This window comes from Malus sylvestris, chromosome 10 (genome assembly GCF_916048215.2).
Source record: "Malus sylvestris chromosome 10, drMalSylv7.2, whole genome shotgun sequence".
Classification (NCBI taxonomy): domain Eukaryota; kingdom Viridiplantae; phylum Streptophyta; class Magnoliopsida; order Rosales; family Rosaceae; genus Malus; species Malus sylvestris.
Window position 1 is genome coordinate 32,616,287 of NC_062269.1, and position 27,225 is coordinate 32,643,511.

Consider the following 27,225-nt stretch of genomic DNA (forward strand, 5'->3'; position numbering starts at 1 on the left):
TAATATATGAAAATAAATGCCGGCCTCGCAGCTTATGATTAGCCTGCACCACCTGCAGGCCTTGTATAATATAATCAAATAATAGAGGATATATAACAAAAATAATACTTGAAAAAAATTAATTAGCTTAACTCGGAAACTGCATGGCGACTTAATAATATCGATCGGTTTGGGAAGTTGCTGCAGATGGAACCTTGACAAGTATAATTAAGTACAATATATACGGTTTGAATTTTAGCAGCCGCAGTCATGTTCAAGATCGATCGTAAGTCATAGTCAAGTGGTACGTACTAATGATTGAGAAGATGAAGCACATGCATGTTTGATTAACCTGCATGTAATTATTTATAATTGTATAATATTATTATTATTATTTTCGAGTTAAGCCAAGGTATTCTGATGTGGGATTCAGAATTTTGATTAATATTATGGAATATGAGTGAACAAAATATTTTTAGAAACAATCACTTGATCATCGCATGCAAGCTGACATGCAGATATAGTGCAATTTTTGTATACTTAAATCACAGTTGTTTAATTATAATTAAAAGATGGCATCTCTATGATCCATAAAGGCTAAGGCTTTTCAATCTCTCAACAGAAGAACAAAAATCATTTGAATTTGCTAATAATGTCGATAATTTTGTTTTGTATATAGCTATATGGGAAGTGGTTGTGGCACATGGTACTAATTAAGGGAATTGGTTTTCCATATGCAGAGTGGAAAAGCCTTACTAACTATGCATGGCGGCATTAATCTATTGGATCCAGATTTTAGGGAATGAATATACGATCACATGTAGAACTGCTTAGGGTTGTGGCTCAAATATATAGTAATTAGAGTATTATTTATGCATCTGATATCTTGTATTTCATATTCTCTTCCCTTGAATAAAAAAAAAATAACGCGAGTATAGTAACAAAATTGAAAGAGAAATTAAAAATATTCCATTATCATAGGAAACAATACACATAATTTAGTATAAATAGTAGCTCTATGTAATAAAGAGTTCAAAGGTTTAGAAGGATTGAAGCACAACAAATCAAATACCATGGTAGGAACTTACCTGAACGAAAAGACTAAAACTATGAATTTTCCCAACGCTATAATTTTCAGTGTAAATTGAAAATAACCTCTAAGTTTTGTTTTGAGATATGAAAGCATGAGTTGAAACAAATAGGAGTTGGAAATAAAAAGACTTAGCTTCTAAACATGAGGTATCATTTTCTACAGCTTAGGGTTCCTTCTAACGAGGTACGTACTAGCTTTAAAAATAAAAAAAAATAAAAAAAAGGGACAATTGGTGGTAAAGTACGGTTATGCATCACCTTTGAGGGCCGAGAAGAGTCATAGAGGCATTCCAGCCTCCTTCTGACCACAAGTCTAGCTTCCACACAGGTACGTGTTAGCTTAAATATAAGCATATTTGTTGTGGTTAACTTCTGATATTGCAATTTGATCTTAATAGTCTTGCAAATTGTGCAAAATCCCCACTAATATTGCAAATAACTCTTAATACTTTTACTAAATATACAAATTAAAATTTTATTTAGACTCAGTTTTTTCTTGACTGTTCTCTCTCCTTCCGGTGGCTCCTCCATGTATTTGTCGGTGTCTATTTCCTACCCGACTATGTTTTTTTCCCTGATATTTTCAATGAGCTATGAACTAACTAAACCACCAAATAAACGTAGGTACCGGGGTGCTACATATAGAATCAAACCACCATCATATCTCTCTGTTCAATCTCCATCATTTCCAATTTGTAGTAAACATTAGGGTTGGGCAAACGGGTCCTGGACCCGCGGGTCGGAGCGGGTAATTGCAAATTGAGGCAGGTACATATATTGTAAATTCAAAACGGGGCAGGACGGGGCGGGTCCATTTAATTAGTGGGGCGGGGCGGGTACAAATTTCAGATAAAATGGGCCCTCGGCCCGAACCGTTTCCACTGGGAGATTAAATCTCCACCGTTCATTTCTTTAGGTTATGTAGAATTATCAAGACACTCTCAGAAGTCAGAACTCTCGACTTCTCCCTCACGATCTATCTCCTGAACTTAACATTTCGTCCCGTCTCCGTCGATCGAGGTCCATCCTACCCACCACTTGACCACCATCTCCGGCGTCAATCGAGGTCCTTCCCACCCGCCATCAGGACGAGTTCGTCGACGTTAAGCATTTGAAGTACAGTAATTGGGTATTGCTTGTTTCTCTCTCTTCTCTCTCTCATCTCTCTCCTCTCTGTCCTCTCTCTGGAATGGAAGAGAATATAATATAATAGAATAGAATGTTGTAATGATTGATAGGATTCCTCTTGCTTCTTTTCTCTTGTCCTGTGTTGGGTGGGTTAAAGAGGAAGAAGAGGGACTGCGGGTGTTATTGGTCTACAGGCATTTACAAAGGAAAATGAGGAGACACAGGAGATGAGAAACCCTTTGGGGTTGTTTGGTTTTTTGGGGGAATTTTCCGATATGGGTTTTTGTTTTGTTTTTTTTTTTTTTTTTTTTTTAATCAATCAGTAAGATATGGGTTTTGGTTTGGGGGTATTTATGATATGGGATTTGTTTGATTTTGACTTGATGTGGGATTTGCTTGATTTTCTGATAGGATTTATGTGATTGTACAGATCCCCCGCTTTCTTTCTCTGTTCTCGTTCTGGTCTTCCTCCCACCCATCAACTGCGTCAAAATCACAGCAGCGACCAGGCTCACCAAATGAGTCACGACTCGCGAAATCACCTCACCATTGGAGAAGACAAAGATTACAAAGTGGCAGATCGGAGAAGACGAAGGGCTCAACTCGATTGCTGCAGATCGGAGAAGACGAAGACTGCGAGGCTCCAGATTGGAGAAGAAAAAGATTGGACCCGTGGACCCGGCCTGAATCGGTCCGTTTCAAACGGACCGGGTTAGGTTCGGTTCCAAAATTTGAAATTCCATTACTCGCCCCGACACAGCCTGTTGCATTTTCATGCAGGTCCGGTCCGGTCCCTCCAAATTTGGGCCCGGCCCGGCCCGTGCACATCCCTAGTAAAAATGTTTAGTTTGATGTGTCATGAATCATGATATGGTTGGAAAAACAAAATTATGGATTAGGGCATTGCATATTGGGCCTAAAAGTTGGTTCGAGACCAGTTAAAATAGTCCAACATTTCTGTTATCCTGTTATTTTGCATGAAAAGTACATTGCTTTGTGGCCTTTTCCAACTTTTGCAGAGGTTTTTTGGGTGTCATTTCTTGTGTCTGCACAAGGTTGAGACAGACAGTTTTTTTTTCGTGCATTCACTCAATGGGTGGAGGTAAATATATCGTCTTAGTTCTTAAGAAAAACAGAGTATTGTCAATACATAATTTGGGGTAGTAACTCTTTGTATATCTTTTAATTTCTGCAAATAAATCCACTTACTGTAATCCACCTCCATAATTCTCAGAAAGTAATGAGTTCATAGAATGTTTTCAACAATTTTTACTTCTCAATACAAATCCAAACCTTGTGTCTCTAATTTCACAATAACTAGTTGAGATATATATAGCTTCAGTTTTTCCAACAAAAAAAAAAAGAACAGAACAAAAAAAAATGTTGAAATAATGAACAATGTAAAAGTTCTACTAAGCAACAGCTCCAACAGGCACTCGCTTGAGCCGGGATGATCCATACAAAGTTTCTTCAAAGCGGATAATCTCATTCTTTGATCCATAAGCAACTTGAGTTCGATCGTCAAGGTTAACGACTATTTTATCGAGTACAGACCGATGTCCGTCACTGCTGAACCCTCCAGCATTCTCAACCAACAACCCTAATGGAGCAACCTCAAACAACAGTCTTAGCTTAGCCTTGGTAGTTGGGGATATCACATTAGTGAAGATACCCTTCTCCTTTACAATAATCTGCAGACCAAAATTATGTTTTACATTTTAGATCGATGCAATAGTAGCTTAATAAGTATAAATTAATAGTAGATGCGTCCAACTCGGAAAAAAATAGATGTGTCACATTGGAGTGACTGTGCTCTCCTATGCACCCAAGTCCAAATCCTCCTCCTCAATTTAGATTGTAAAATAGAATAACGCATGTATGAAGAGAAAATTTTAACTAAACTCAAACATGGCAGTTGATGTAAGTAAAGACCTGGTTAACATCTGGAACCATTCCTCCAGTGTATCTCAACGTGTACTTTTCTTTCAAATAGTAGTCAATCAACTGGTAGATGAAAATTCAAGAAATTGCCCCATCAGTAAAACATTTTTAACAGTCCTCTGAAACAACTGTAAAATAAAATAAAAGAAATAGGAAATGACCTTGCCGTAGTCAGGGTTGTCAAATGTGGCTCTCAAGTTTCCAGGAGAGAAGAGCTTTCCTTCACCAATTTCTGTGGTCTCCTTAACATGTTGCCATTTTCCTGACCATTGCATTTATAGAGAAATGAGAAAAATTTAAGGCCCATTTGATAACTATTTCGTTTTAGTTTTTCATCTTTTGTATTATAGGTAGAGGAAAAGTATGTGGGAATCCATGCATTAAGTTCAAAGTTTATAACAGAAGTGAGCTATCAAATTATTGTTCGAGAACAACTTTACATGGAATTTAATTCTATAATCTGAAAACTAACCTTCATCAAGAAGAAGGAATTCGTGGGTGCCGGGGAAGCCTTTAATAGCAAGAACATATGTCGTTCGAGGCCCATAAATTCCCATGGCTGCAGCAACCTGATCTCTTCCAGTTATCCCAGTCAACTTATCTCCTGGCCACACCCCGAAAATTGTCCCGACTGTGAAGTTCGTGTCGACGATGCTGGATCCATCCAATGGATCAAAAGCAACGCTGAATCCACCTGTTGATGTTATGTTTAACTTGTAAGTAACCTTCTCAGACTCCCAATCATCCCTTTCAAAATCTACAATGTTCAAATATTGTGTGCTCAATATGAATATATAAGTCGAAATAAGAGTAGCAGACCTTCAACTGGGCCTCCCATGTCTTGGAGCTCAGGAACTTCTTCAGAACAAGCATATTTGCAGACATGTGAGTAAGTTAAGGCCTACATGTTCAAACACATAAATCAATTTTCACAATAGAAGAGAAGCGACTTCTTTTCTGCGAATTTCAAATCATCCTATATATTTGTCATTCTGATACCATGTCAAGATTTCAAAGAGAATTGCCTCGATGCAATTATAAGCTCGTAACATCATTCAATATAAGTTGTATTGAATTTCGTCATGCAACTTTCTAATGTGTGACTTGGCTTTATATTCTTCAACATTACAATATATACAAAGATTGATTCTGACCTCAAAAAGAAGCTTATCAGCAAGCATATCCACAGCAAGCTGCTCATCTCCAAAAGAATTCACACATGCTGTTCCTCCACAAGATGCTGTCCTCACTTTATATCCAATGGTCCTCAATGCTTCCCCCATTGATATCAACAATGTGATCAATTTCTTGTCTGGGGTTGCCTTGGTTAAGAATTCCTCCTACAACCACAAATAAGTTAATTAACAAATAATTCCTCTTAAAGCTCCAATTAAAAAACACCTTTTTGCCTAAACTGGTTGTTAAGCTCTTTTCTCTAAAGCCACTTTTAACTTTTAGGAAATAACAATAACAACTCACAAAGTTCTTTTTTTTTTTTAACTTTTAGGAAATAACAATAACAAATCACAAAGTTCTTTTTTGTCTTACCAAGCTATCACCAATTGCACATTTGGGAACAATTGAAGTGTTCTTTGTCTTCAAAACTTTTAGGGATGACTTTGGCACCATTTGCAATGATTCCCCAAATAGAGAGCTTGTTCTCAACACCTGCCATGCATACACAAAACAAACCCTTTAGTTAACTTCACTCACTATTTTCATTTGAGCGCCATTTGGGCACATGTCAAAAAACCAAATCTATTAAATAGAAGTCATATGCATCTATTTTTTTACAAGACAATATTCTAAAGAGGGATTCAAACTTGGGTGAAAGGCGACAGGTACACTATCCTAACCAACTGGCTTAACCCACGTCTGGATAGAAGTTACTTGCATTCACATGCCAAAATATGTGCATGCAGTTATGTACGTCTATTATATTAATGGCTGAAAACACCAAACAATTAATACCTTGGAATTGAAGGATGGAGAGATGGAAGCAGGAGAGAAAAGAGAGCTTGAATGCTGAGATGAGACATTATTCCGCACTGGAAAAGCTCCCCTGGCATAGCATGCAACACTGGTTTCCATGTTTGAATATTGAGCTTCGAATCAAGCAAGTCGACCACTGCCAGTATGCTTTCTTTGCTCAAGGGTTCTTCCCCGGGGCTTGGAAACTTGGAATAATGAGTTGGGATTGTGGATATATAACCAGCTAATAGTGTTTTGCCACGTGGCACGTGCTAAATTTGGTAAGCTGAGAAAGTGGCTATGCTATGCTATGGTCCCCATGAAGGGATATGGTTTTAGACTTGAGACCCCACTTACAAGAAATGTGTCAACTTTATGGGAGCTCCACTCTTCATTTTGTTTGTGTGCTTTACTAGTTGATGGGCATAAGTAAATTTGGAGTTCAACGACTCAATTAGTTGAGGGCATTCATTTTTGTACTCGAGGTCTCGAGTTAACACTATCGCTTGTATCAAAGAAAAAGTAGTTTAGACGTCTTCATTGAATCATTGGCGTTAGACAGTGAATGAAGGAATCATTGGAGCATTAATGAACACCAACATTAGTTAAGACCTAGAATTTAGGATAACAAGTTGGTCTAAATTCACATTAGTCTAAATATTCCAATAACATTTCAACCTTCTATATCATTTTTTCAGCAAGAGTAAATGATAAATAGTGAGATGGATAAATTTTGTTAACAAAAAAGCCGAAATATTAATTAGAATGAGAAGAATATTACACATGATTCCAAAATGGAAAGAACATATGGTGAACAATAAGCTCGTACATTTGCCCGAATACAAAATTTTCAAGACCGACAACGTCACTTGACAGTTAACGAAGTTTTCCTTATCTTGGTTTTCGGCTTTTTAGTCTTCTTCTGATGCTTATACTCTTCATATAGCTGTATGGATGATGTAGTACTATCTAGCTTAGCCCTCAAACTCTGATTCTCCTTAATGTCACGAAGAAGCGTAAAATGAGCAGAAAGTTTCTTTCTCACATCATCTTCATCAATTGGACTTGTATCTGCAGACGGTTCTATCCCAGCTAACAATGAAGACCCACTTCCTCTTTTTCTCTTGTTAGTTGATTTTTTTATGTCATTTGGTGGGTTGAAAGACTCCGGCCTCTCCAAGGAATAATCCATGAAAGCTTGTTGAGGAGAAATGGTAGAGAGATAAACCTGGTTATGAGCAGTGTTCATGGTTGATATACTGGAAGCCATATTTGAGATAGCTGGATGATAATGCTGGGCGAGAAGATTGAGTTCCCAAAGAACTGAAGCAAGAGCGCCACTTAAGTTGGGGTCTGAAGCATCTGGGTGATATTTCTGTGCATTGGGAGGGAGAGAGGGAGAGAGAGCAGAAGAGTTAGAACAATCAATATAACGAGATTATTAGCGTAATAATTCCAAATGTACCAAACCAAAAGCACATATAATTAAAAAAAATCATTTATAAATAAAAGGAAACCACGATATAAATCACTTTAATGAAGATTGCTTTTTGAATTAAAAACTTTAATGATAGTTTGTGCCTCTCTACCGTGGATCAGAATTTAGATAAAAGCTATGTTGAATAACAGACAAATCTTGGCTCCAATTTATTAAATATCATGAAGCATGATTAACGGACAAACAAGAGTAGCATGAGAGCTTACTGCGACGGAACCGGACACTGAGCCACCTCCAGCATCATTTTCTAACAGATTCCGGCACTTGACATTCTTCAGAAGAAGATGTTTTAAAGTAACCAAAGCTGCAAAAGATCAGAAGGGAACACGGATAAGCAATCCATGACAAGGCATTGATAGCTTCATTGCTTAACAATAACATACCAGCCATGGACTCAGCAGATCCCGAACATAATGAGAATGTAGCCAAACGCTTTACAAATGCAGCAGCCTTCTGCATGTCATGTTGTCTATCATCACACAGCATCATCTTCAAAGCTTCAGCTAATACTTCGCCCTGATCTCTGTTTCCATAAATACAAACAGTAGAAAAAATGTTTAGCTAAGTCATTACAATGATCATAAAACATAAACTACACAGAAACCCAGAAAAAGATGTGTGCGTGTGCCCGAGAGAGAGAGAGAGAGAGAGAGAGAGAGAGAGAGAGTGTAAATTTGACCTGGAAAGCATGCACTTATACTAGTCTCTAAGGTGAAAAATAAATAAACCATCACGGGAAACAAGCTTATCACAACAAATATTTCAATAGAAAGATGCAAACTAAGTTTCAGAACTCCAGCATACATGGGTCTAGGAATCTGGGGATGTTTATCTACTTCATCTAAAATGTGGTAGAGAAATGTTTTACCATAGCAAATTTTGGGATTTTAAGTTTGGTACATACCTTCCAGGCCTATATTCAAGTATAATATTGTAAAGCTGGACAAAGAAGTCCTGAAGATCAACATTTAAGGCATCAAGATTGCTCCTCATCACTTTAAATGCAACAATGCAGCAGCAGAGGCGTTCAGATACAGTCAAGCATTTTGATGTATTCTCAGAATCACCACCAGCAGAAGCTAGCTTTTTCAGATAGTTTATAAGATCCCCCATGAAATCCAAGTCAATTAGATGCGAGAACTTTCCTAGTCCTTTCAGACAGGGAGCAAGTAAAGGATGGGGCTCAGGTGTACTCGTAGATGAACCAACATTTGCTTCAGATCTGAGTGGATAAAAACAGGAAATTGATCAATTCATTTGAAATCCTAAATATACAACAACAACAACAACAACAAAGCCTTTTCCCACTAAGTGGGGTCGGCTATATGAATCCTAGAACGCCATTGCGCTCATTTGTGTCATGTCCAAAGTTTTCTTAGGGTCTCTTCCAAAGTTTTCCTAGGTCTTCCTCTACTCCTTCGGCCCCGAACCTCTGTCCCGTAGTCACATTTTCGAACCGGAGCGTCAGTAGGCCTTCTTTGCACATGTCCAAACCACCGGAACCGATTTTCTCTTATATTTCCTTCAATTTTGGCTACTCCTACTTTACCTCGGATATCCTAATTCCCAATCTTATCCTTTCTCGTGTGCCCATACATCCCACGAAGCATCCTCATCTCCGCTACACCCATTTTGTGTACGTTGATGCTTCACCGCCCAACATTCTGTGCCATACAACATCGCTGGCCTTATTGCCGTCCTATAAAATTTTCCCTTGAGCTTCAGTGGCCTATGACGGTCACACAACACGCCGGATGCACTCTTACACTTCATCCATCCAGCTTGTATTCTATGGTTGAGATCTCCATCTAATTCTCCGTTCTCTTGCAAGATAGATCCTAGGTAGCGAAAACGGTCGCTTTTTGTGATCTTCGCTAGATTGCTCCGGTCATTAGTGTGGATAAGTATATAAATGGATAGAGATAGGAAAGCAAACACAAGATGTACGTGGTTCACCCAGATTGGCTACGTCCACGGAATAGAGGAGTTCTCATTAATTGTGAAGGGTTTACACAAGTACATAGGTTCAAGCTCTCCTTTAGTGGGTACAAGTGAATGATTTAGTACAAATGACATTAGGAAATATTGTGGGAGAATGATCTCGTAGCCACGAAACTTCTAAGTACCGGAGTGTGGTATCGTCTTGACTTGCCTTATCTGTCTCATAGGTAGATGTGGCATCTTCTCTGGAGGTACTCTTCCTCCATCCAGGGGTGGTATCTGTAACTGGTGGAGATGCACAAGGTAATGTATCAATTTCACTTGAAGCTTACTTGTAGTTTCATGCTTGGTCAAGCGAGATACAAACCATGTAGTAGGAGTCCCCCAAGTCGCCGAGCTGGGGGATCTGCTGAAAGAGGTGACAGACAAGGTAAGCAATCAGAGCTCCGGCTGATTGTTCACATTCTCCCTATCTTGCAGGTAGCATGAAGGATAAAGAGAAGAAAAATGAGGAGAGATGATATGGGATACTTTTGCTTTTGAAGAAGTAACTTTCCACAGGCTTATTCTTGAACTGGGCTGGAGGGTTATCTGGTTTCCTCCAGAGTATAAGGCCGACTGAAGAATTTGAGGGTCAAAACAAGCCCATCAAATCTAGAGTACGTTCGACCCTGCTGATATGGGATACTTTTGCTTTTGATAGAGTAGTGGATGTATCGGCACGTGTGCTGTTACGCTTGTCTCCACATGCTTCCTTGTATCCTTCTCACTTGCCCTATCTGTTCCTCAGGCAGATGCGGTATCTTCCCTGGAAGCATAAGATGTTGAAGATGAGTACTCGAGAGCAATGCCAGGTAAGTAATCAGGTAAGGGGTTCCAGGCAGTCAGTTCCTGGCTGGAAGCTTGATTCCAAGTGCTGACTGATTGCTCTCTTTCTCCTTGTCTTGCAGGTAAGAACAAGGCCAAAGGAAAAGACAGGGAAAAAGCATGATATGGGATATTCTTGCTTTTAACCCTGATGATATGAGATAATCTTGCTCTAGTATAGCTTACAGAGGTATTATCGGGGGGAAAGAAAGCTGAATATTTCGAAAGGCTTTGTTGGGAGTGCCCTCTCAGATAAGAGAAAGGGTTGAGCATTTTTGCAGGTCTGCCTGTCCGTTAGGGATGGAAGTCGACATATATAGGAGTCTCCCTAACATCAAGTAATAATGCTATTCCTTTACCCTGCTTGGTTATAGCACGGTAGTGGGAGCTGCCAGCTTCACATGTTTTAACTCTGTCAGAGCACTTTGAAAAAGTGGTTTGTGGTATCTGGAAAGCTGATGTTGCGTGTGAAGATTACAGACCTGTCGGGGGTCTGGCTCTCGAGATTCGGAGAACGATGCCTCTTCGATTTTTGAGAAAGCAATCCTGCTGGGGGTCTGGCTCTCGAGATTCGGAGAGCGGTGTCTCTTCGATTTTTGAGAAAGTAATCATGTTGGGAGTCTGGCTCTCGAGATTCGGAGGGCCGTGCCTCTTCGATTTTGGAGCAAGCAATCTTGTTGGGAGTGTTTTCTCGAATGTGAGTAAAGGTTGGGCATGTTTGCTAGTCTACCTTGCCACGAAGCACAGAGGTTGACACACAGGGACTTTCCAATTATCCAGCAGTGGTACTGTTCCTTTACCCTCTCTTCGATTTTGAGAAAGTAATCATGTTGGGAGTCTGGCTCTCGAGATTCGGAGGGCGGTGCCTCTTCGATTTTGGAGCAAGCAATCTTGTTGGGAGTGTTTTCTCGAATGTGAGTAAAGGTTGGGCATGTTTGCTAGTCTACCTTGCCACGAAGCACAAAGGTTGACACACAAGGACTTTCCAATTATCCAGCAGTGGTACTGTTCCTTTACCCTCTCTTCGATTTTTGAGAAAGTAATCATGTTGGGAGTCTGGCTCTCGAGATTCAGAGGGCGGTGCCTCTTCGATTTTGGAGCAAGCAATCTTGTTAGGAGTGTTTTCTCGAATGTGAGTAAAGGTTGGGCATGTTTGCTAGTCTACCTTGCCACGAAGCACAGAGGTTGACACACCGGGACTTTCCAATTATCCAGCAGTGGTACTGTTCCTTTACCCTTGTGGGTAATAATATGGTAGCTAGACCTTCAAAATTTATGTGTCTAAACTTTGTTAGTGTTGTTTCTTTGCAATTCTTTTACCCTTCTTGGTCAGAGCGATGTAGTGGGAGCTGCAAGCTTCACGTGTCTCAACTTTGTCAGAGAACTTTGGCAAAGTTATCTGTGGTACCCATGAGCTACTGTTGCGTGTGGGAAGTGGGTGATTGAACAGTACGATTCATGTGCTTTCTACTTCGCCAGAAATCTTCGACAGAATGCACATAATTTCCGCAAAGCTGAGTGTGCGTGTGACAGGTGCTGACAAGGCTGGAAAAGTAGGTGCCTCTTCGATTTCTGAAATCGGCCCTCGTGGTCTCTGAGCAGCCCAGCTTTTGAGAAAGCAAGCCTCTTCGATTTCTGAGATCGGCCTTTGTGGTCTTTGAGCAGCCCAGCTTTTGAGAAAGCAAACACCTCTTCGATTTCTGAGATCGACCCTCGTGGTCTCTGAGCAGCCCAGCTTTTGAGAAAGCAAACGCCTCTTCGATTTCTGAGCAGGCGCCTCTTCGATTTCTGAAGCTTCGTCGAGTGCAGATTTTTATAGGGGCTGACATTAAGTTCCAAAGCACACTTGAATATCCACCAGTAGAAGCTCCATTCTTGCACTTCTAAGATCTTGATTTGTCCGACCTCCTCTCTTCAACACCTTTGAAAATGTCTGGCCCCTCCGACCGTCGTTTTGACTTGAACCTTGTTGAAGAGGCAGCCCCGCCTTCTCCAGACAACATATGGCGCCCATCCTTCGTCTCCCCTACTGGTCCTCTTACCGTTGGGGATTCCGTGATGAAGAATGATATGACCGCTGCGGTAGTGGCCAGGAACCTTCTCACTCCCAAAGATAACAGACTACTTTCCAAACGGTCTGATGAGTTGTCTGTTAAGGATTCTCTGGCTCTCAGTGTTCAGTGTGCAGGTTCTGTGTCTAATATGGCCCAACGCCTATTTGCTCGAACCCGCCAAGTTGAATCATTGGCGGCTGAAGTGATGAGTCTCAAACAGGAGATTAGAGGGCTCAAGCATGAGAATAAACAGTTGCACCGGCTCGCACATGACTATGCTACAAACATGAAGAGGAAGCTTGACCAGATGAAGGAATCTGATGGTCAGGTTTTACTTGATCATCAGAGATTTGTGGGTTTGTTCCAAAGGCATTTATTGCCTTCGTCTTCTGGGGCTGTACCGCGTAATGAAGCTCCAAATGATCAATCTCTGATGCCTCCTCCTTCTAGGGTTTTGTCCAGTACTGAGGCTCCGAATGATCCCCCTCCGGTGCCTTCTCTTTCTGGGGCTCTACCGACTGCTGAGACTTCTCCTAAGCAACCTTTGTGAAGGCTCCCTCTTGTTTGTTTATTTTGACTCAAGTATATGTACATATTTGTAACTTATCGGGGATATCAATAAATAAGCTTTCCTTCATTTCAACGTATTGTGTTAAATACACCAAAGCCTTCTTCGCTAAGTTCTTTGAATTTTCTTTTGTTGAAGCTTGTATGTTGAAGCTTTGTGAGTGGAGCATATAGGTTGAGGTAGTGTTCCCTTAATTTCCCGAGTGAGGAAAACTTCTCGGTTGGAGACTTGGAAAATCCAAGTCACTGAGTGGGATCGGCTATATGAATCTTAGAACGCCATTGTGTTCTGTCCTGTGTCATGTCCTCCGTTAGATCCAAGTACTCTAAGTCTTTTCTTAGGGTCTCTTCCAAAGTTTTCCTAGGTCTTCCTCTGCCCCTTCGGCCCTGAACCTCTGTCCCATAGTCGCATCTTCTAATCGGAGCGTCAGTAGGCCTTCTTTGCACATGTCCAAACCACCGTAACCGATTTTCTCTCATCTTTCCTTCAATTTCGGCTACTCCTACTTTACCCCGAATATCCTCATTCCTAATCTTATCCTTTCTCGTGTGCCCACACATCCAACGAAGCATCCTCATCTCCGCTACACCCATTTTGTGTACGTGTTGATGCTTCACCGCCCAACATTCTGTGCCATACAGCATCGCCGGCCTTATTGCCGTCCTATAAAATTTTCCCTTGAGCTTCAGTGGCATACGGCGGTCACACAACACGCCGGATGCACTCTTCCACTTCATCCATCCAGCTTGTATTCTATGGTTGAGATCTCCATCTAATTCTCCGTTCTTTTGCAAGATAGATCCTAGGTAACGAAAACGGTCGCTCTTTGGTATTTCTTGATCTCCGATCCTCACCCCTAACTCGTTTTGGCCTCCATTTGCACTGAACTTGCACTCCATATATTCTGTCTTTGATCGGCTTATGCGAAGACCTTTAGATTCCAACACTTCTCTCCAAAGGTTAAGCTTTGCATTTACCCCTTCCTGAGTTTCATCTATCAACACTATATCGTCTGCGAAAAGCATACACCAAGGAATATCACCTTGAATATGTCCTGTTAACTCATCCATTACCAACGCAAAAAGGTAAGGACTTAAGGATGAGCCTTGATGTAATCCTACAGTTATGGGAAAGCTTTCGGTTTGTCCTTCATGAGTTCTTACGGCAGTCTTTGCTCCTTCATACATATCCTGTATAGCTTGGATATATGCTACTCGTACTCCTTTCTTCTCTAAAATCCTCCAAAGAATGTCTCTTGGGACCCTATCATACGCTTTTTTCAAATCTATAAAGACCATGTGTAAATCCTTTTTCCCATCTCTATATCTTTCCATCAATCTTCGTAAGAGATAGATTGCCTCCATGGTTGAGCGCCCTGGCATGAACCCGAATTGGTTGTCCGAAACCCGTGTCTCTTGCCTCAATCTATGCTCAATGACTCTCTCCCAGAGCTTCATTGTATGACTCATTAGCTTAATTCCCCTATAGTTCATGCAATTTTGTACATTACCCTTATTCTTGTAGATAGGCACCAAAGTGCTCATTCGCCACTCATTCGGCATCTTCTTCGTTTTCAAAATCCTATTGAAAAGGTCAGTGAGCCATGTTATACCTGTCTCTCCCAAAACTTTCCACACTTCGATTGGTATATCGTCTGGGCCTACTGCTTTTCTATGCTTCATCTTCTTCAAAGCTACACCCACTTCTTCCTTCCGGATTCTACGATAAAAAGAGTAGTTTCTACACTCTTCTGAGTTACTCAACTCCCCTAAAGAAGCACTCATTTCATGTCCTTCATTGAAAAGATTATGAAAATAACCTTTCCATCTGTCTTTAACCGCGTTCTCTGTAGCAAGAACCTTTCCATCCTCATCCTTGATGCACCTCACTTGGTTTAGGTCCTTTGTCTTCTTTTCCCTTGCTCTAGCTAGTTTATAGATATCCAACTCTCCTTCTTTGGTATCTAGTCGCTTATACATATCGTCATAAGCCGCTAACTTAGCTTCTCTCACAGCTTTCTTCACCTCTTGCTTCGCTTTTCTATACCTTTCACCATTTTCATCGGTCCTATCCTTATATAAGGCTTTACAACATTCCTTCTTAGCCTTCACCTTTGCTTGTACCTCCTCATTCCACCACCAAGATTCCTTTTGGTGTGGGGCAAAGCCCTTGGACTCTCCTAATACCTCTTTTGCTACTTTTCGGATACAACTAGCCATGGAATCCCACATTTGGTTAGCTTCCCCCTCTCTATCCCACACACACTGGGTGATTACTTTCTCTTTGAAAATGGCTTGTTTTTCTTCTTTTAGATTCCACCATCTAGTCCTTGGGCACTTCCAAGTCTTGTTCTTTTTTCTCACTCTTTTGATATGTACATCCATCACCAACAAGCGATGTTGATTAGTCACGCTCTCTCCTGGTATAACTTTGCAATCCTTACAAGTTATACGATCACCTTTCCTCATTAGAAGAAAATCTATTTGTGTTTTTGACGACCCACTCTTGTAGGTGATCACATGTTCTTCTCTCTTCTTAAAGAAGGTGTTGGTTAAGAAGAGATCATATGCCATTGCAAAATCCAAGATAGCTTCCCCATCCTCGTTTCTCTCCCCAAAACCATGTCCACCATGAAAACCTCCATAGTTGCCTGTCTCCCTGCCCACGTGTCCATTTAAATCTCCTCCTATAAATAACTTCTCCGTCTGAGCAATTCCTTGCACCAAGTCTCCAAGGTCTTCCCAAAATTTCTCCTTCGAACTCGTATCCAACCCTACTTGAGGTGCGTACGCACTAATCACATTGATAAGTTCTTGTCCTATTACAATCTTGATTGCCATGATTCTATCTCCTACCCTCTTGACATCTACAACATCTTGTGTCAAGGTCTTGTCCACGATGATGCCAACACCGTTTCTCGTTCTATTTGTGCCCGAATACCATAGTTTAAACCCTGAGTTTTCTAGATCCTTTGCCTTACGACCAACCCACTTAGTTTCTTGTAGGCACATAATATTTATCCTTCTCCTCACCATAACTTCTATTACTTCCATAGATTTTCCCGTCAAGGTTCCTATATTCCACGTTCCTAAACGCATTTTGCTCTCTTGAACTCTACCCTTCTGTCCTAGCTTCTTCACCCTTCCCCGTCTAATAGGATCAAAGTACTTCTTTTGTGTGTCCCGTGTAAAGTTGATAGGAGCATATGCTCCCAAACAACTTTGAGTGGAGTCGTTCGAAAAGAAGTTTCTATAGCCCCCTTGCTCATTTAACACTGTATCCGGGTGCCGATGGAGATACAGCGACCCTTGCTCACTTATCACTGTGCTCAGGCCACACAGCGCGCCACTTACGGGTGACGCCCTAGCATGTCATCAACTACCCAAAACCAAATTATAAATGCATGCCACTTTCATATTTATGACAGACTCAAAAACTGAATACATCTCCATTTTCAAATATTACTCTCAAAGCAACCATTACTGCTTGTGAATATCTAGTTCGTCAAAGTAAAGCACATGTATTCAGCATATTCATAAAGAAGCTTGTTCATGCCATCTGCAAATTAACATAGAAGAACATTCGTGTTTACCAGAAGGTAGAAAAATTATGATACACGAATACGATCAACAATAACTAGATTACTTTAACAATAAATAGCTTCAAAATAACAGAATTATTAATGACAAGCAGAGGAGATGGATCTTATGAAAGACAGAATCAGATACCAAGCTCCCTTATGGGCTTGGCTAAGCACTTAAGGCATATACATTTCAAAATCATCCTCATTGGCTGGGACTTTTGCATTGAATGCAACTTATTTCTTGTCAAGGAAATGTTGTCAGTTATGCTAAGATATGTAAGGGGGAGATCCTATAGGATCCTATCCAAATTTTTCTTTTGCTAGGCCCATAGCTAAAAAACCTACTTTCTTACGATTACGAGGTTCATTCGAATATGAAATCCAATCCTGGAAATACAGCATCCCACTTTTTTTTACTACCCAGGGCTTCGATACATTTCGAAATAGAGAAATTTCTACTGGAGCAGGTGCTATCCGAGAACAATTAGCCGATTTGGATTTGCGAATTATTATAGATTATTCGTTGGTAGAATGGGAGCAGCCTCTCCATAAATGGGGGTAAGGCTAGCCGACATTCACCTCTCCCAGACCCTGCGTAAAGCGGGAGCCTTGTGCACTGGGTACGACCTTTTTATTCGTTGGTAGAATGGAAAGAATTAGGGGAGTACATAGGTTCCATACATTATGAGCAATCTGCTCTTTCTTGCTCTAGTTTGTTTTTTAAGCTAAATTAATCTCATATGATATTTCATATCGAAAGTATTAGAAAATCACGATGCATAACAAACCTGGCAGCTGATTGCATTGTATGTTTCAATATACGAAAATATATTTCAAATACAGCAGAAAGTGTCTCTGTCTGCATTCCTCTCCGCTCCATAACATCTGGGGCAAAAGCAACAGCCTTGTAATCGGCAACAACCTATGTATACATTACAAATGTCAACATGTTGAGGAGCAAAAACACTGAAACAAGCACAAAATCAAGAAGTCAATGAAACAAATAAAACACCTCCTCTCTTGTCTTCGCCAATAATTCTTGCCTACTCCGTTTCTTTTCATTTTCCTTCTGTTGACGAGCCTCCTCATAATGCTTCTTTTTCTTACTTTTCTTGCTTTGGGGTTTAAATTTCTCATCTCTTGCAGCCCTCCCAAGGTCCTCATCAAATGACAGAGACAAGAAAACCTGCACAAATGTTCAAAACAATCTTTCATAAGGATTCGACGTAATCATGGAGTGCCGGCTGTCGACTACCTGACGCCCTCCCCCTCCTCCTTTATCCGGGCTTGGGACCGGCAATGTAAGATAAACTTACACATGAAAATTGACAACATGGATCATGTAAAGAAAAATTACCCATGAAAGGCCCTCTACATTTGCTAACATAAAAAAGTAAAGCTCCGTTTAAACAAAATAAATAAATCTGCCATCTAGTTGTCTGAACATGGAGTCCAAGGGTAGATGACAGCCATAGCAATGGAACTAACACCCATATCTTAAATCCGTACAATTACAAATTCATAAACATCTTTATGGCTAAGTTCAAGGTTATTGTTATGAAACTACAGCATTGATCATATTTCTCTTTAGGAAAGGCAAAACAATCCAGAATTGAGTCAATCAGCCAAAAAAATTGGCATAAACAGAAACATAATTAACAATTAGAAAAGTTATCACATGCCTCCAATGAATCAGGGTGCATTTGGCAATTCTGAGCTTTCACATGATTTGCAATTAATCGAACAGCCTCCACAGTAGCTTCGCCATTATGTTTTCCCTCATTTGTAAAAAGTGATTTTACGGTTGAACAACATAGTTTCCTGTTATCAAGTAGTTCACGATTAGATGGATGAAAAAGTGAAAACGAAATTTGGGTATGACTGTTGACACACTTATCATGTGAGTAAATAAGCGACATGCATTAACCCAGACATGAGCAACATGTGTAGACTGGAATCAGCAACGAGGTATTCTCTCAACTTCATTATGAAAACTACAACACATCCATACATCTGAATCTTTTCTATGTCTACATATGTATATTTTTGCATTCAAATGTATCTGTCATTAATATAATTATGAAATAAGAATCATGTCTTTATATATATTGACAAAACTCATTAATACCCTTTACAATTATAAACTCTTATTACTAAGTGAATGAAGGTGTTTCAACACCCATGGTTTTTTCACAAGTCCTTAACCACAAGCTTACAAACCTTTATGGTTTTTTCAAATAAAAGTAAAATTTAAAATTTAAAACAAAGAACTCGTTTCCACTCAAAACCTTTTCTTAATCCTAAAATATAATAAATGCTTCTGATGCTCAATTCTAGAGCTCATAAGTGGATTCCAACTTTAAGACACTCATTTTCCAAATTCTTGTGTCATCCATCAAAGGCACCTTGTAAGTTCAATTACACAAAGGACAAATTAAGGATTAAAGAGTAAAGATAGAGCAAAACCTTACAACATCATCTGGGGAGCCTATGTTTCTGATTACAACACCTAACAAGCTCTCCCGGAAATTGAAGTGGGGTGCTGCCTCAAGCAATGTACAGATACAGCGAAATGCAACATGTTGAAAAGAGGGCTGTTTTTCTAATGCTGCCAACTTCTGCAGGTACGCCTGAGAATGTGCATTAAAGGAGAAGAAAAATAACATGATTCATAAGTATAACTTGTTTAGTTGCTACCATACACTATCACAGAATATTGAACCAGTACACTTAAGCGTACAATCAGGTTTCACTAGCTTAAACAAAGGGGTAGCATATCCACTAGAAAAACAGAATTAAGAAACAGAAATCATAACAACACTCAAATGCTAATTTGCCATCAAGACTCCATAGAAAATATTGCCAACCTTGTACACAGATAGCAGTGTTGATTCATAAAGCCGCATTTTCTTAACATCCTTTGAAACCTTCATTTCCATCTCCTTCTCAGTAGGAAGCCTAATCCGGTATCTGCAATACATGCAAAAATTAAAAAATCAAGTTCAAATCCAAAATTGGAATGCAGATAGAAAAGATGTTGATGATGAATAAGCACAATAGTTTGCAACCCGAGTTTCATGCTTCAACACAAACACGGAGTGTCCAAAAATAACACCCAGACATATAGTACAAGTATGTATTTTTAATTTTAAATATTAGTACATATTTATGTATATTCAATAAAACAATATTCTTCCAATGAAGAAAAATATGAAAAGAAAAGAAAACAATAAAAACCAACATAGTAAACAAAAACATCAACCCTATATAAGTTTCTCAAGAGAAATCAATAAAATAACAGTTGCTTTTCTCTGAAGGCATTTTTCCCCCAAGGACAAGGGAGTGTTAGAAATTGATCGGCAACAACTTTTATGCAAAGCAACATTTCATCATTGAACAGAACAGTGGTCCTACCCAGGAATAATGTCTTTAAACACAGCCAACAAAGATAGGAGTCCAAGTTTGACTATTGCATGATTATTATCTTTACACATTTGTAACACCTCCTTCAAAGATTTTATATTAGACTCTGGATCAGAAAGCAGCGCCATCCCCAGCTCTGCAAGTTTATTCTTCTTACTTTCAAATGCTTCTTCAGCTGTAAGATCTTGTTTAACCTCAGCCTGAACGAAGAAGAAAGGTTACTTTACGTGAAACACATAAAAGAAGCTGAAGAGAATTAAGTTATATCCTCCATACCACATTATCAGATGAACCTTATATTCAAAATAAACAGATATAATTAATAAACAAATAACTTCATTCACTATTACCAACTCTAGTCCTTCGAGGCTGACAATACACAACTCGTAACTTCTTTCTTTCATGCCTTATTATTTATTCAATGAATGAAACTTGAAATTTGAATACATATTTGATGAGCATGTAGAAATCTATATAGAAATTGGTAAATGGACAACCCCGGTAGATGTACATCATTACTTTGTCACACGTGATTATCTTGATTAATGTCACATATTGTAACATAAACTTACAGAGCATCACCATATCTTGAGATATATTGGATTATCTCCCCTTTTCTTTTGAAATATAAGTTCTACTATTTCAAGTTATTCATTGAACAAAGTATTATCAAGACAGTAGATGCTATACGCATATCCTTAAAAACATCAGGAACATAATAGAAGAATAGCTAGTCCAATCAGATGATACCAGCACTGCTTCTTGCAGAGTTTGTTCGACTTCAGGTTCAGCATTCTTCCCTTGTTTTTTCGCCTCTTTCTTACTTTTCTTGAGCTTTGCCCTCCTTTCAGCCTTCGTCAATTTAACTATGCCTTTATCTGCGGTGCCACTGGTTTCCTCTTCATTGGGATCATTCTCGGATAATTTTGGTGTCTTTGCTGCTGCACCACAAATTTAAACAAATCACACTCAGGGGTGGTTTGGGAGTGAGGTGCTTAAAAAAAAAACACCCATGAAAAAAAACTGTGAGGGTTTTAGGTGTTTGGTAAACAGAAACAAAAAAGGGCTTATTTTGGAAGCTGTTGTGAGAATAAGTTGAAATCAAAGGAAAAAGTTGAAGCTACTATTTGCAGTTTTGGAAAACTGACTTTTTTTTAAAGCACACGGAGCTATAGTGCTCCTTTGATGAAAAGACCCACTATCAGACTGTTTTTTTTCCAAAAGCACTTTTACAAAAAAGTTTACCAAAGACTATTGATTTATTTCGCAGCCGCTTATTCTCACAGTAGTTTTTTTTCAAAGCACAGCAATACCAATCCAGCTCAGTGTACATCCAAACACCATTCAAAGACAACTGCCCCACTTCACATTTTTCCAAACTAGAAAAAAGAAAATACTAATAACAAACCTGTTCGATAGTAGAGTTGTCCATCTAAGGTTTTAACAGGAAGGGCATCTACACGATCAACTTGAAGCTCAGTATCCTCCTCTTTTTCTTTCTGCAAGGATTTCCTTTTTAAGCGCTTTTCATAAAAAGCTTCCAAAGCATCCTCCTTCACATCGGCAACCCGGGTAACATGCCTTTGTACAAACACAAAGGTCAATCAGATGTTATAACGAACACAAAACTAGAAATCAAGAGAGAAGAATCAAAAGAATGTAACCACTAAACGCCTTCACTGCCAAGTATGAAAAGATTGACATAACTTGCAAGTTGCAACTGAAAAACAAAGTCCTTTCTCAATCATTCCAGTTTTAAGTTAAAACCCATTTTTGAATTGAAATATGCTACAATTGTAAAGCTCCACTTCGCAGAACCAATAGAAGAAACCCAATTCAACTGATTATTTACTAATTCAAAACTTAGTAACAGAACCAACATTATCACTCAGATAGCCAAATTTACAACGAAAAGAACACCTCTGTTGCTACGAACAAAAATGAAAATAAAAGTTTCAAAGTATAGACCCAGTCAATGAAATTCCATATAATATACCATCATAAATGTATATATAAAGAAAAGTAATCAAAGGAAATTAACCAGTTAATAAGATAAAAGGAACGAACTTGGTAATGGATTGGGTGTCCAAGGTGGAGAGGAAGCCAGCGTATTCTTTGTTCTTGTCGACGAAGTCCTTGTCCTCGTCGGAGATTTCAATTTCGTCCTCTGAGACCTCTGGTGGGAGATCAGGAGGTAGAATAATTTTCTGCTTTTGCCTCCTTTTCGCCCCCATTCTGTACCTAAAACCCTAACTGCCTGCTTCCTGGTCGATGATTTTGGGGATTAGGGTTTTGTGTTTAACAGTAGGGTTTTAGACAGTCTCAGAGATAGAGAAGGTGAAGATGAAATCTCAGCTGGTTACACTGTGGGCCCAATTTTGGTACTTGTCAGCCCATTTCTTATTAGCTTGAGCCCACTAAAAAGGGTCCATTGGAATTTTAGTACATTTGAAGATATGGGCTTTTAGGTTGTAGAGTATGTGATATGGCCAAATTTTTGGTGGTCATGTGTAGGGTGGGTGCGAGTCGAGCTAGGTTCATTTTTGGTAATAGTGGATTCGGACTCAACTTGTTTTTTGTAATCGAGTCCCAGTTGGTCCGACTTTATGTATTTTTATAAATGGAACCAGTTCATTGGATTTGTTTGATACGGTCTTGTTGCTATAGTCGAACAGATCTGTTTTCAATCATACGTGGAAAGAGAAACTCTCTCGATCTTTTCAACCAAGGGCACCGGATGAAGTGATCCGGGTCTTTCAAATTTTATTGAACGGCAAAAAATTATTACAGTTTTTAAAAGGTCAAAATAGATGGGCCGTTGGATGAAATTTAAAAGAGATCATGAGATCTCTTTCCATCATATGTAAGTATAAAAAAAACAACAATATAAAAATGAGACTAGAGAAATTAGCAATAGAATGGATCAGTGATCATGATATTTGATAGCAAAGTAGGAATCTAAATATTTAATGATAATGATACTAACACTACTAAATACAAATATTTTGAAAGGAAAAGGAAAATTGAATTTTGATGGTATCAGTAGCAGGCTACAGATCATGGTATTCCCAAAACCCCCAGTGGAAGCATTGTTATGGGAAAACTTAGTTTTAGTCTTTTGCTAATCTGAACAGTTTTTTTAGTGCTTATCTTTAAAAAGATCTGGGCCCGGTTACCTGCATATAAGAAATATAGACTCGGTTTACACAAGAAACCTTTTAGTTATTCCGTTAAAATTTCACTACCACACATCAATTTAGTTATTCCGTTAAAATTTCATTAATATTTTTCGTTTGTGTGCGGATGTGGTCCCACTAATCTAATCATATGGCTCCACGTGGACAACTATGAGAAACCTTTTTTTTTTTAAGAGTGAACCAACAGACGAGTATTCCGCGTTGACATTTTCTCGCATCCCACACCCCCAATTGGAAAGAAAAAAAATCAATCTAAATTCAATAAAATCAAATCCAAATTCAATTCAAATTTGATAAGATTATAATTTATAACCAACTAGAGAGAATGAAGAGTGAGTTCAGAATGTCAAGTACTTTAGTAGTGTCATGGTGCCTTCCTTTTCTTTTTAAGCATACCCTGATGAAGACGATGATGATTTTTTTTTTCTTTTAGTTTTGGTTTTTTAGTTTTTTATTTAACTTTTAGCTTTAAATCTTAAAAATAAAAATAAAAACTTCTTGTAACTAATCTACGTGGCGCCATATGATTGGATTAGTGGGACGAAAAATATAGACGATACTTTAACGGAAGGATTAAATTAACATGCGGTATTGAAAGTTATGGACCAAATTTATCAATTTTTGAAACTCATGCACCAAAATGAGGAGTTGGATCAATGTCAAGGACCATTTGCGATTAAAATCCTTATTTTGTGTAATCCACGTGTCACTATTTCATTGGATTTGTGGGTCCCACATACAAACTACAGAATTGTCGGAATGACCAAATTGATGTGCGTTACTGAATGTTAGGAACGACATTGATTGATTTTGAAAATGAATGACCAAAATAATGAGTTTGATCAATCTCATTGACCATTTATAATAAAAATCCTTTAAAAAATGAACCAGTTAATAATGAAATTACTACAATCTACTATTTCTAGAGCAGGAATGAATCAGACCCTATCTTTTTCCATTTGGGGATGTCACTATCCAAGTAGTTTTTTATTATTATTTGACTAAAGATATGAGGTTTATTATATATAGACACAACACAAGGAGTGAAGAACTCCAAAGAAGTTTTTGTTTATACTGTTTAACAGATATTATTCATGAGATTTGAATTTAGGACATAATCTCGACAAGTAAACTCCGATGTTGTTTGCAATTTCCGAGTAACACAAGTTTTCATTCCTGCAACTTAGTACTTAACCTTTGAGTTGTCCATTTCGTTGGCGCGCGCACCCACACGTGCATTTTCTCGAACAAAAAGTGTGTTTAAACACCACCACATATTGACATGAGAGAAGAAGGCTTTGGGTTGTGTTGTCTGTTGTGGTCCATTTCTTCATTCATTCAGATTTAATGTTGTGTTTTGACCTTTCAGCTCCTGCCCTCCCTCTTTTATTGATTGTAACCATAAATTCCAAGTCTCATTAATGTGGAAGGTTTTTTGGTTGAACTAACCCAATAATGTTGATGCTGACACACTAAAACTATATTCAAGTCTTCATGAATAGTTCTTTGTTCATGCGACCGGATCTAGTCAGTCAGATTAGAATCGGAGATATTGAACTCGAGTTTGTGAGAAACTCTCGCAGCCACCCTAGCTTTTTAATTTAAGCCCATGTGAATTTGGCAGGTCGTCTCCTTCATTTTTCTAAGATCATAGCGTACCCAGATCTTTTTCTTTGCCTTTTATCCCCATTGATGTTGTTAATTTCTGATGTGAATTCGGCAAGTCATCTCCTTCATTTTTTTTAAGATCATACAGTCTCCAGATCTTTTTCTTTGCCTTTTATCCCCTGAACAGAATATGCAAGGGCCCTTTTTTTGGGAACTTTAACAAAAATCTCTCGGTACTGTTCACTTTAACGAAAAACCACATTTTTATACTAAAAAGTCAATCATGGTACTATTTATTTTACCATTTATTTTGTCCTTATCATTAAAACTTAAAATTTTCAAATCATTTTCATTATTATCTCTTTTCTTTTTTTGGTGGTGGGGGGCTTGTCCGGAAGCCTGTTTGAAGTACACCCTATGCCTAATTCTTTAAAGTTTGATTTGATGATAACTTTGATGAGGGCTTATTAACTTTTTTTATTTGATGATAACTTTGATGAGATTTGATGATAACTTTGATGAGGGCTTATTAACCTTTTGATGCGCGCGCGCGCGTGTGAATACTTGAATTTTCTATGTGGGGAAAAAAAGAAAAAAAAACACTCATCTTTTCCCATTTGCAAGTAATCTATAAAATCAACGATTCATTTGAAAATCAATTCTACAAAAATTGTTCAAATTCGAAATTATTTAATCATCTAAATGTTTTAAATAAGTGGATGGTACTTATACTGTCAATTTGTTCTATACATTTGAATAATTAAATAATTTATCAATTGAAATAATTTTTTGTAGGATGATATTCAAATAAAAATTAATAAATTTGAACTGTTTTGATTATAAAATTTGTTTGGTAAAAATACAAAATGCATTACTCATAAGGGGGAATGAGCTTATCCCTTAACAGGGAATGCAAGTACTATCCACGAACTAATTCAATGTGTTTTTAAGTTGCATTCGATACAAGATTTTATGGATCACCAAATAATTGTTTAAGGGTAATGAGACTAATTTTTTTATAAACTAAATGATGTGGTTGTAGATGATTTGATAGTGTCGATTAAAGTATTTGTTTCTTATTAGTAACACATCATTTGGTTTACAAATTTGATCTCTCTGGCAATTCCTCGTCAAATTGTTTAGTCATTCGTATGCATAAAACAAATAGACGGTTCATCATGAGGATACTACCCACTCGTTTGAATGTGCTTTTAAAATGACTGAAAGTGTTTTTAGAGAAAATGTTTTTGGGTTCCAAAAGCACTTTGAAGTGCTTTCTACAAGAAACACCAGTTACGTGCTTATTAAAAAAAAAACACTTTAAGTGCTTTTCCAATATTTACTGACATTTTGCCTAAGGATTGTTTCCAAAATATATTTACCAAAAGTACTTTTAGTCATTTTAAAAATACATACAAACGAGCTCTACTTGTTACCAAAATTGTTGATTGGTTTGACACGTATGGATAACTAAATGGTTTTTCAATTGAATGATTTTGCATATATGATCTTTACATGATGATAAAGAGAATGAAAAATTGCAATTATAATGTTTATACAATAAAAATACGTTAATTATAAATAAGGGATAATTAGGTTTCCCATAGAGAGAATACAAGCATTATCTTCTTTTTAATTTCTAATAATTTTAGAAACTCTGCATGAGTTTTACGTTGTAGTTCGTATTTATGTAAGTTTTGTGGTCTCCTTCGAAACAATGGGCATTCACGCCATTCTCCAAGCATCCTATGTGAAACTAAAAAACAGAAGCTCAGTTGACCAATAATCAAGTGAGTCCATCAACTCATGAGTTTAATTAGTTTTATTTTTATTTATTAATAAATCCAATAGAAACTCTCCCATATCATATATTTTTCCAACTCTGACGTATATTATACTGCTATTTCACCACTTACCTATCCTATTTTCCTACCACACTGTAAAGAGAACAATGTAGACAAAACTACAAGCCATCGACGAATTAGGCGAGTCAAACTACATTAGTTTAAGAGTTGGATTACTACTATAGTCTTACTTTTCTCACTTATAATCTCAACAAGTTGAATATCAAAATATGCAACGAACTAACTGAATATAAAAAAACTTTATTAAACAAAGAAATATGAAATTGCCAAGAATGCTACATGAACAGTGATCCAAAAAAACCAAACAATAAGTAAACCTAAATAATAATATTTTTCAACACAATATGCATTATCGTGGTTATGTATTTGCACTTCCCCTTCCTCGAGCTAGAAGGGGTTTTTCAATTATCAAATATTACGCATGCCTTGTGATCAGATTTCATATGACGCACGCATTCAAACTTACAATTCTACTCTACAATAGCGTAGATAAACAATCTACGAACAACA

General features: G+C 38.2%; 2 protein-coding genes across 3 annotated transcripts; both read right to left on the reverse strand.

Annotated features, from left to right (window-relative positions):
- Positions 1 to 3,404: 3,404 nt before the first annotated feature.
- On the reverse strand, positions 3,405 to 6,328 carry LOC126586287 (sedoheptulose-1,7-bisphosphatase, chloroplastic-like). Its single transcript, XM_050251099.1, has 8 exons — positions 6,112 to 6,328; positions 5,689 to 5,808; positions 5,295 to 5,480; positions 4,960 to 5,041; positions 4,613 to 4,834; positions 4,302 to 4,402; positions 4,132 to 4,203; positions 3,405 to 3,890 (listed from the first exon to the last, which is right to left on the reverse strand). Exons 1-8 carry the CDS (start codon positions 6,229 to 6,231, stop codon positions 3,612 to 3,614), a joined length of 1,182 nt encoding a protein of 393 aa, XP_050107056.1. The 5' UTR covers positions 6,232 to 6,328; the 3' UTR covers positions 3,405 to 3,611.
- Positions 6,329 to 6,842: 514 nt separating this feature from the next.
- LOC126586280 (nucleolar complex-associated protein 3-like) lies at positions 6,843 to 22,368 on the reverse strand. 2 transcript variants are annotated; one of them, XM_050251087.1, is made up of 13 exons: positions 22,113 to 22,368; positions 21,454 to 21,626; positions 20,796 to 20,983; positions 20,037 to 20,245; positions 19,490 to 19,592; positions 19,089 to 19,252; positions 18,305 to 18,443; positions 17,635 to 17,808; positions 17,411 to 17,544; positions 8,514 to 8,831; positions 7,993 to 8,132; positions 7,816 to 7,913; positions 6,843 to 7,486 (listed from the first exon to the last, which is right to left on the reverse strand). In XM_050251087.1, exons 1-13 carry the CDS (start codon positions 22,277 to 22,279, stop codon positions 6,977 to 6,979), a joined length of 2,517 nt encoding a protein of 838 aa, XP_050107044.1. In that variant the 5' UTR covers positions 22,280 to 22,368; the 3' UTR covers positions 6,843 to 6,976. The 2 variants fall into 2 exon arrangements, with proteins under 2 accessions (XP_050107044.1, XP_050107043.1); XM_050251086.1 differs by having other exon boundaries at positions 20,796 to 20,986.
- Positions 22,369 to 27,225: the final 4,857 nt, after the last annotated feature.

Excerpts from the sequence above, each read along its gene's own strand:
- LOC126586287 (XM_050251099.1), bottom strand. The coding sequence starts at position 6,231 with ATGGAAACCAGTGTTGCATGCTATGCCAGGGGAGCTTTTCCAGTGCGG. Across the intron at positions 4,835-4,959 it reads CATGGGAGGCCCAGTTGAAG|GTGGATTCAGCGTTGCTTTT; the intron begins GTCTGCTACTCT and ends TAACATCAACAG. Across the intron at positions 3,891-4,131 it reads TGGTTCCAGATGTTAACCAG|ATTATTGTAAAGGAGAAGGG; the intron begins GTCTTTACTTAC and ends TTTGGTCTGCAG.
- LOC126586280 (XM_050251086.1), bottom strand. The coding sequence starts at position 22,279 with ATGGGGGCGAAAAGGAGGCAAAAGCAGAAAATTATTCTACCTCCTGAT. Across the intron at positions 20,246-20,795 it reads CTCTGCAAGAAGCAGTGCTG|GCTGAGGTTAAACAAGATCT; the intron begins GTATCATCTGAT and ends TTCTTCGTTCAG. Across the intron at positions 17,809-18,304 it reads TGCACCCTGATTCATTGGAG|GTTTTCTTGTCTCTGTCATT; the intron begins GCATGTGATAAC and ends ACATTTGTGCAG.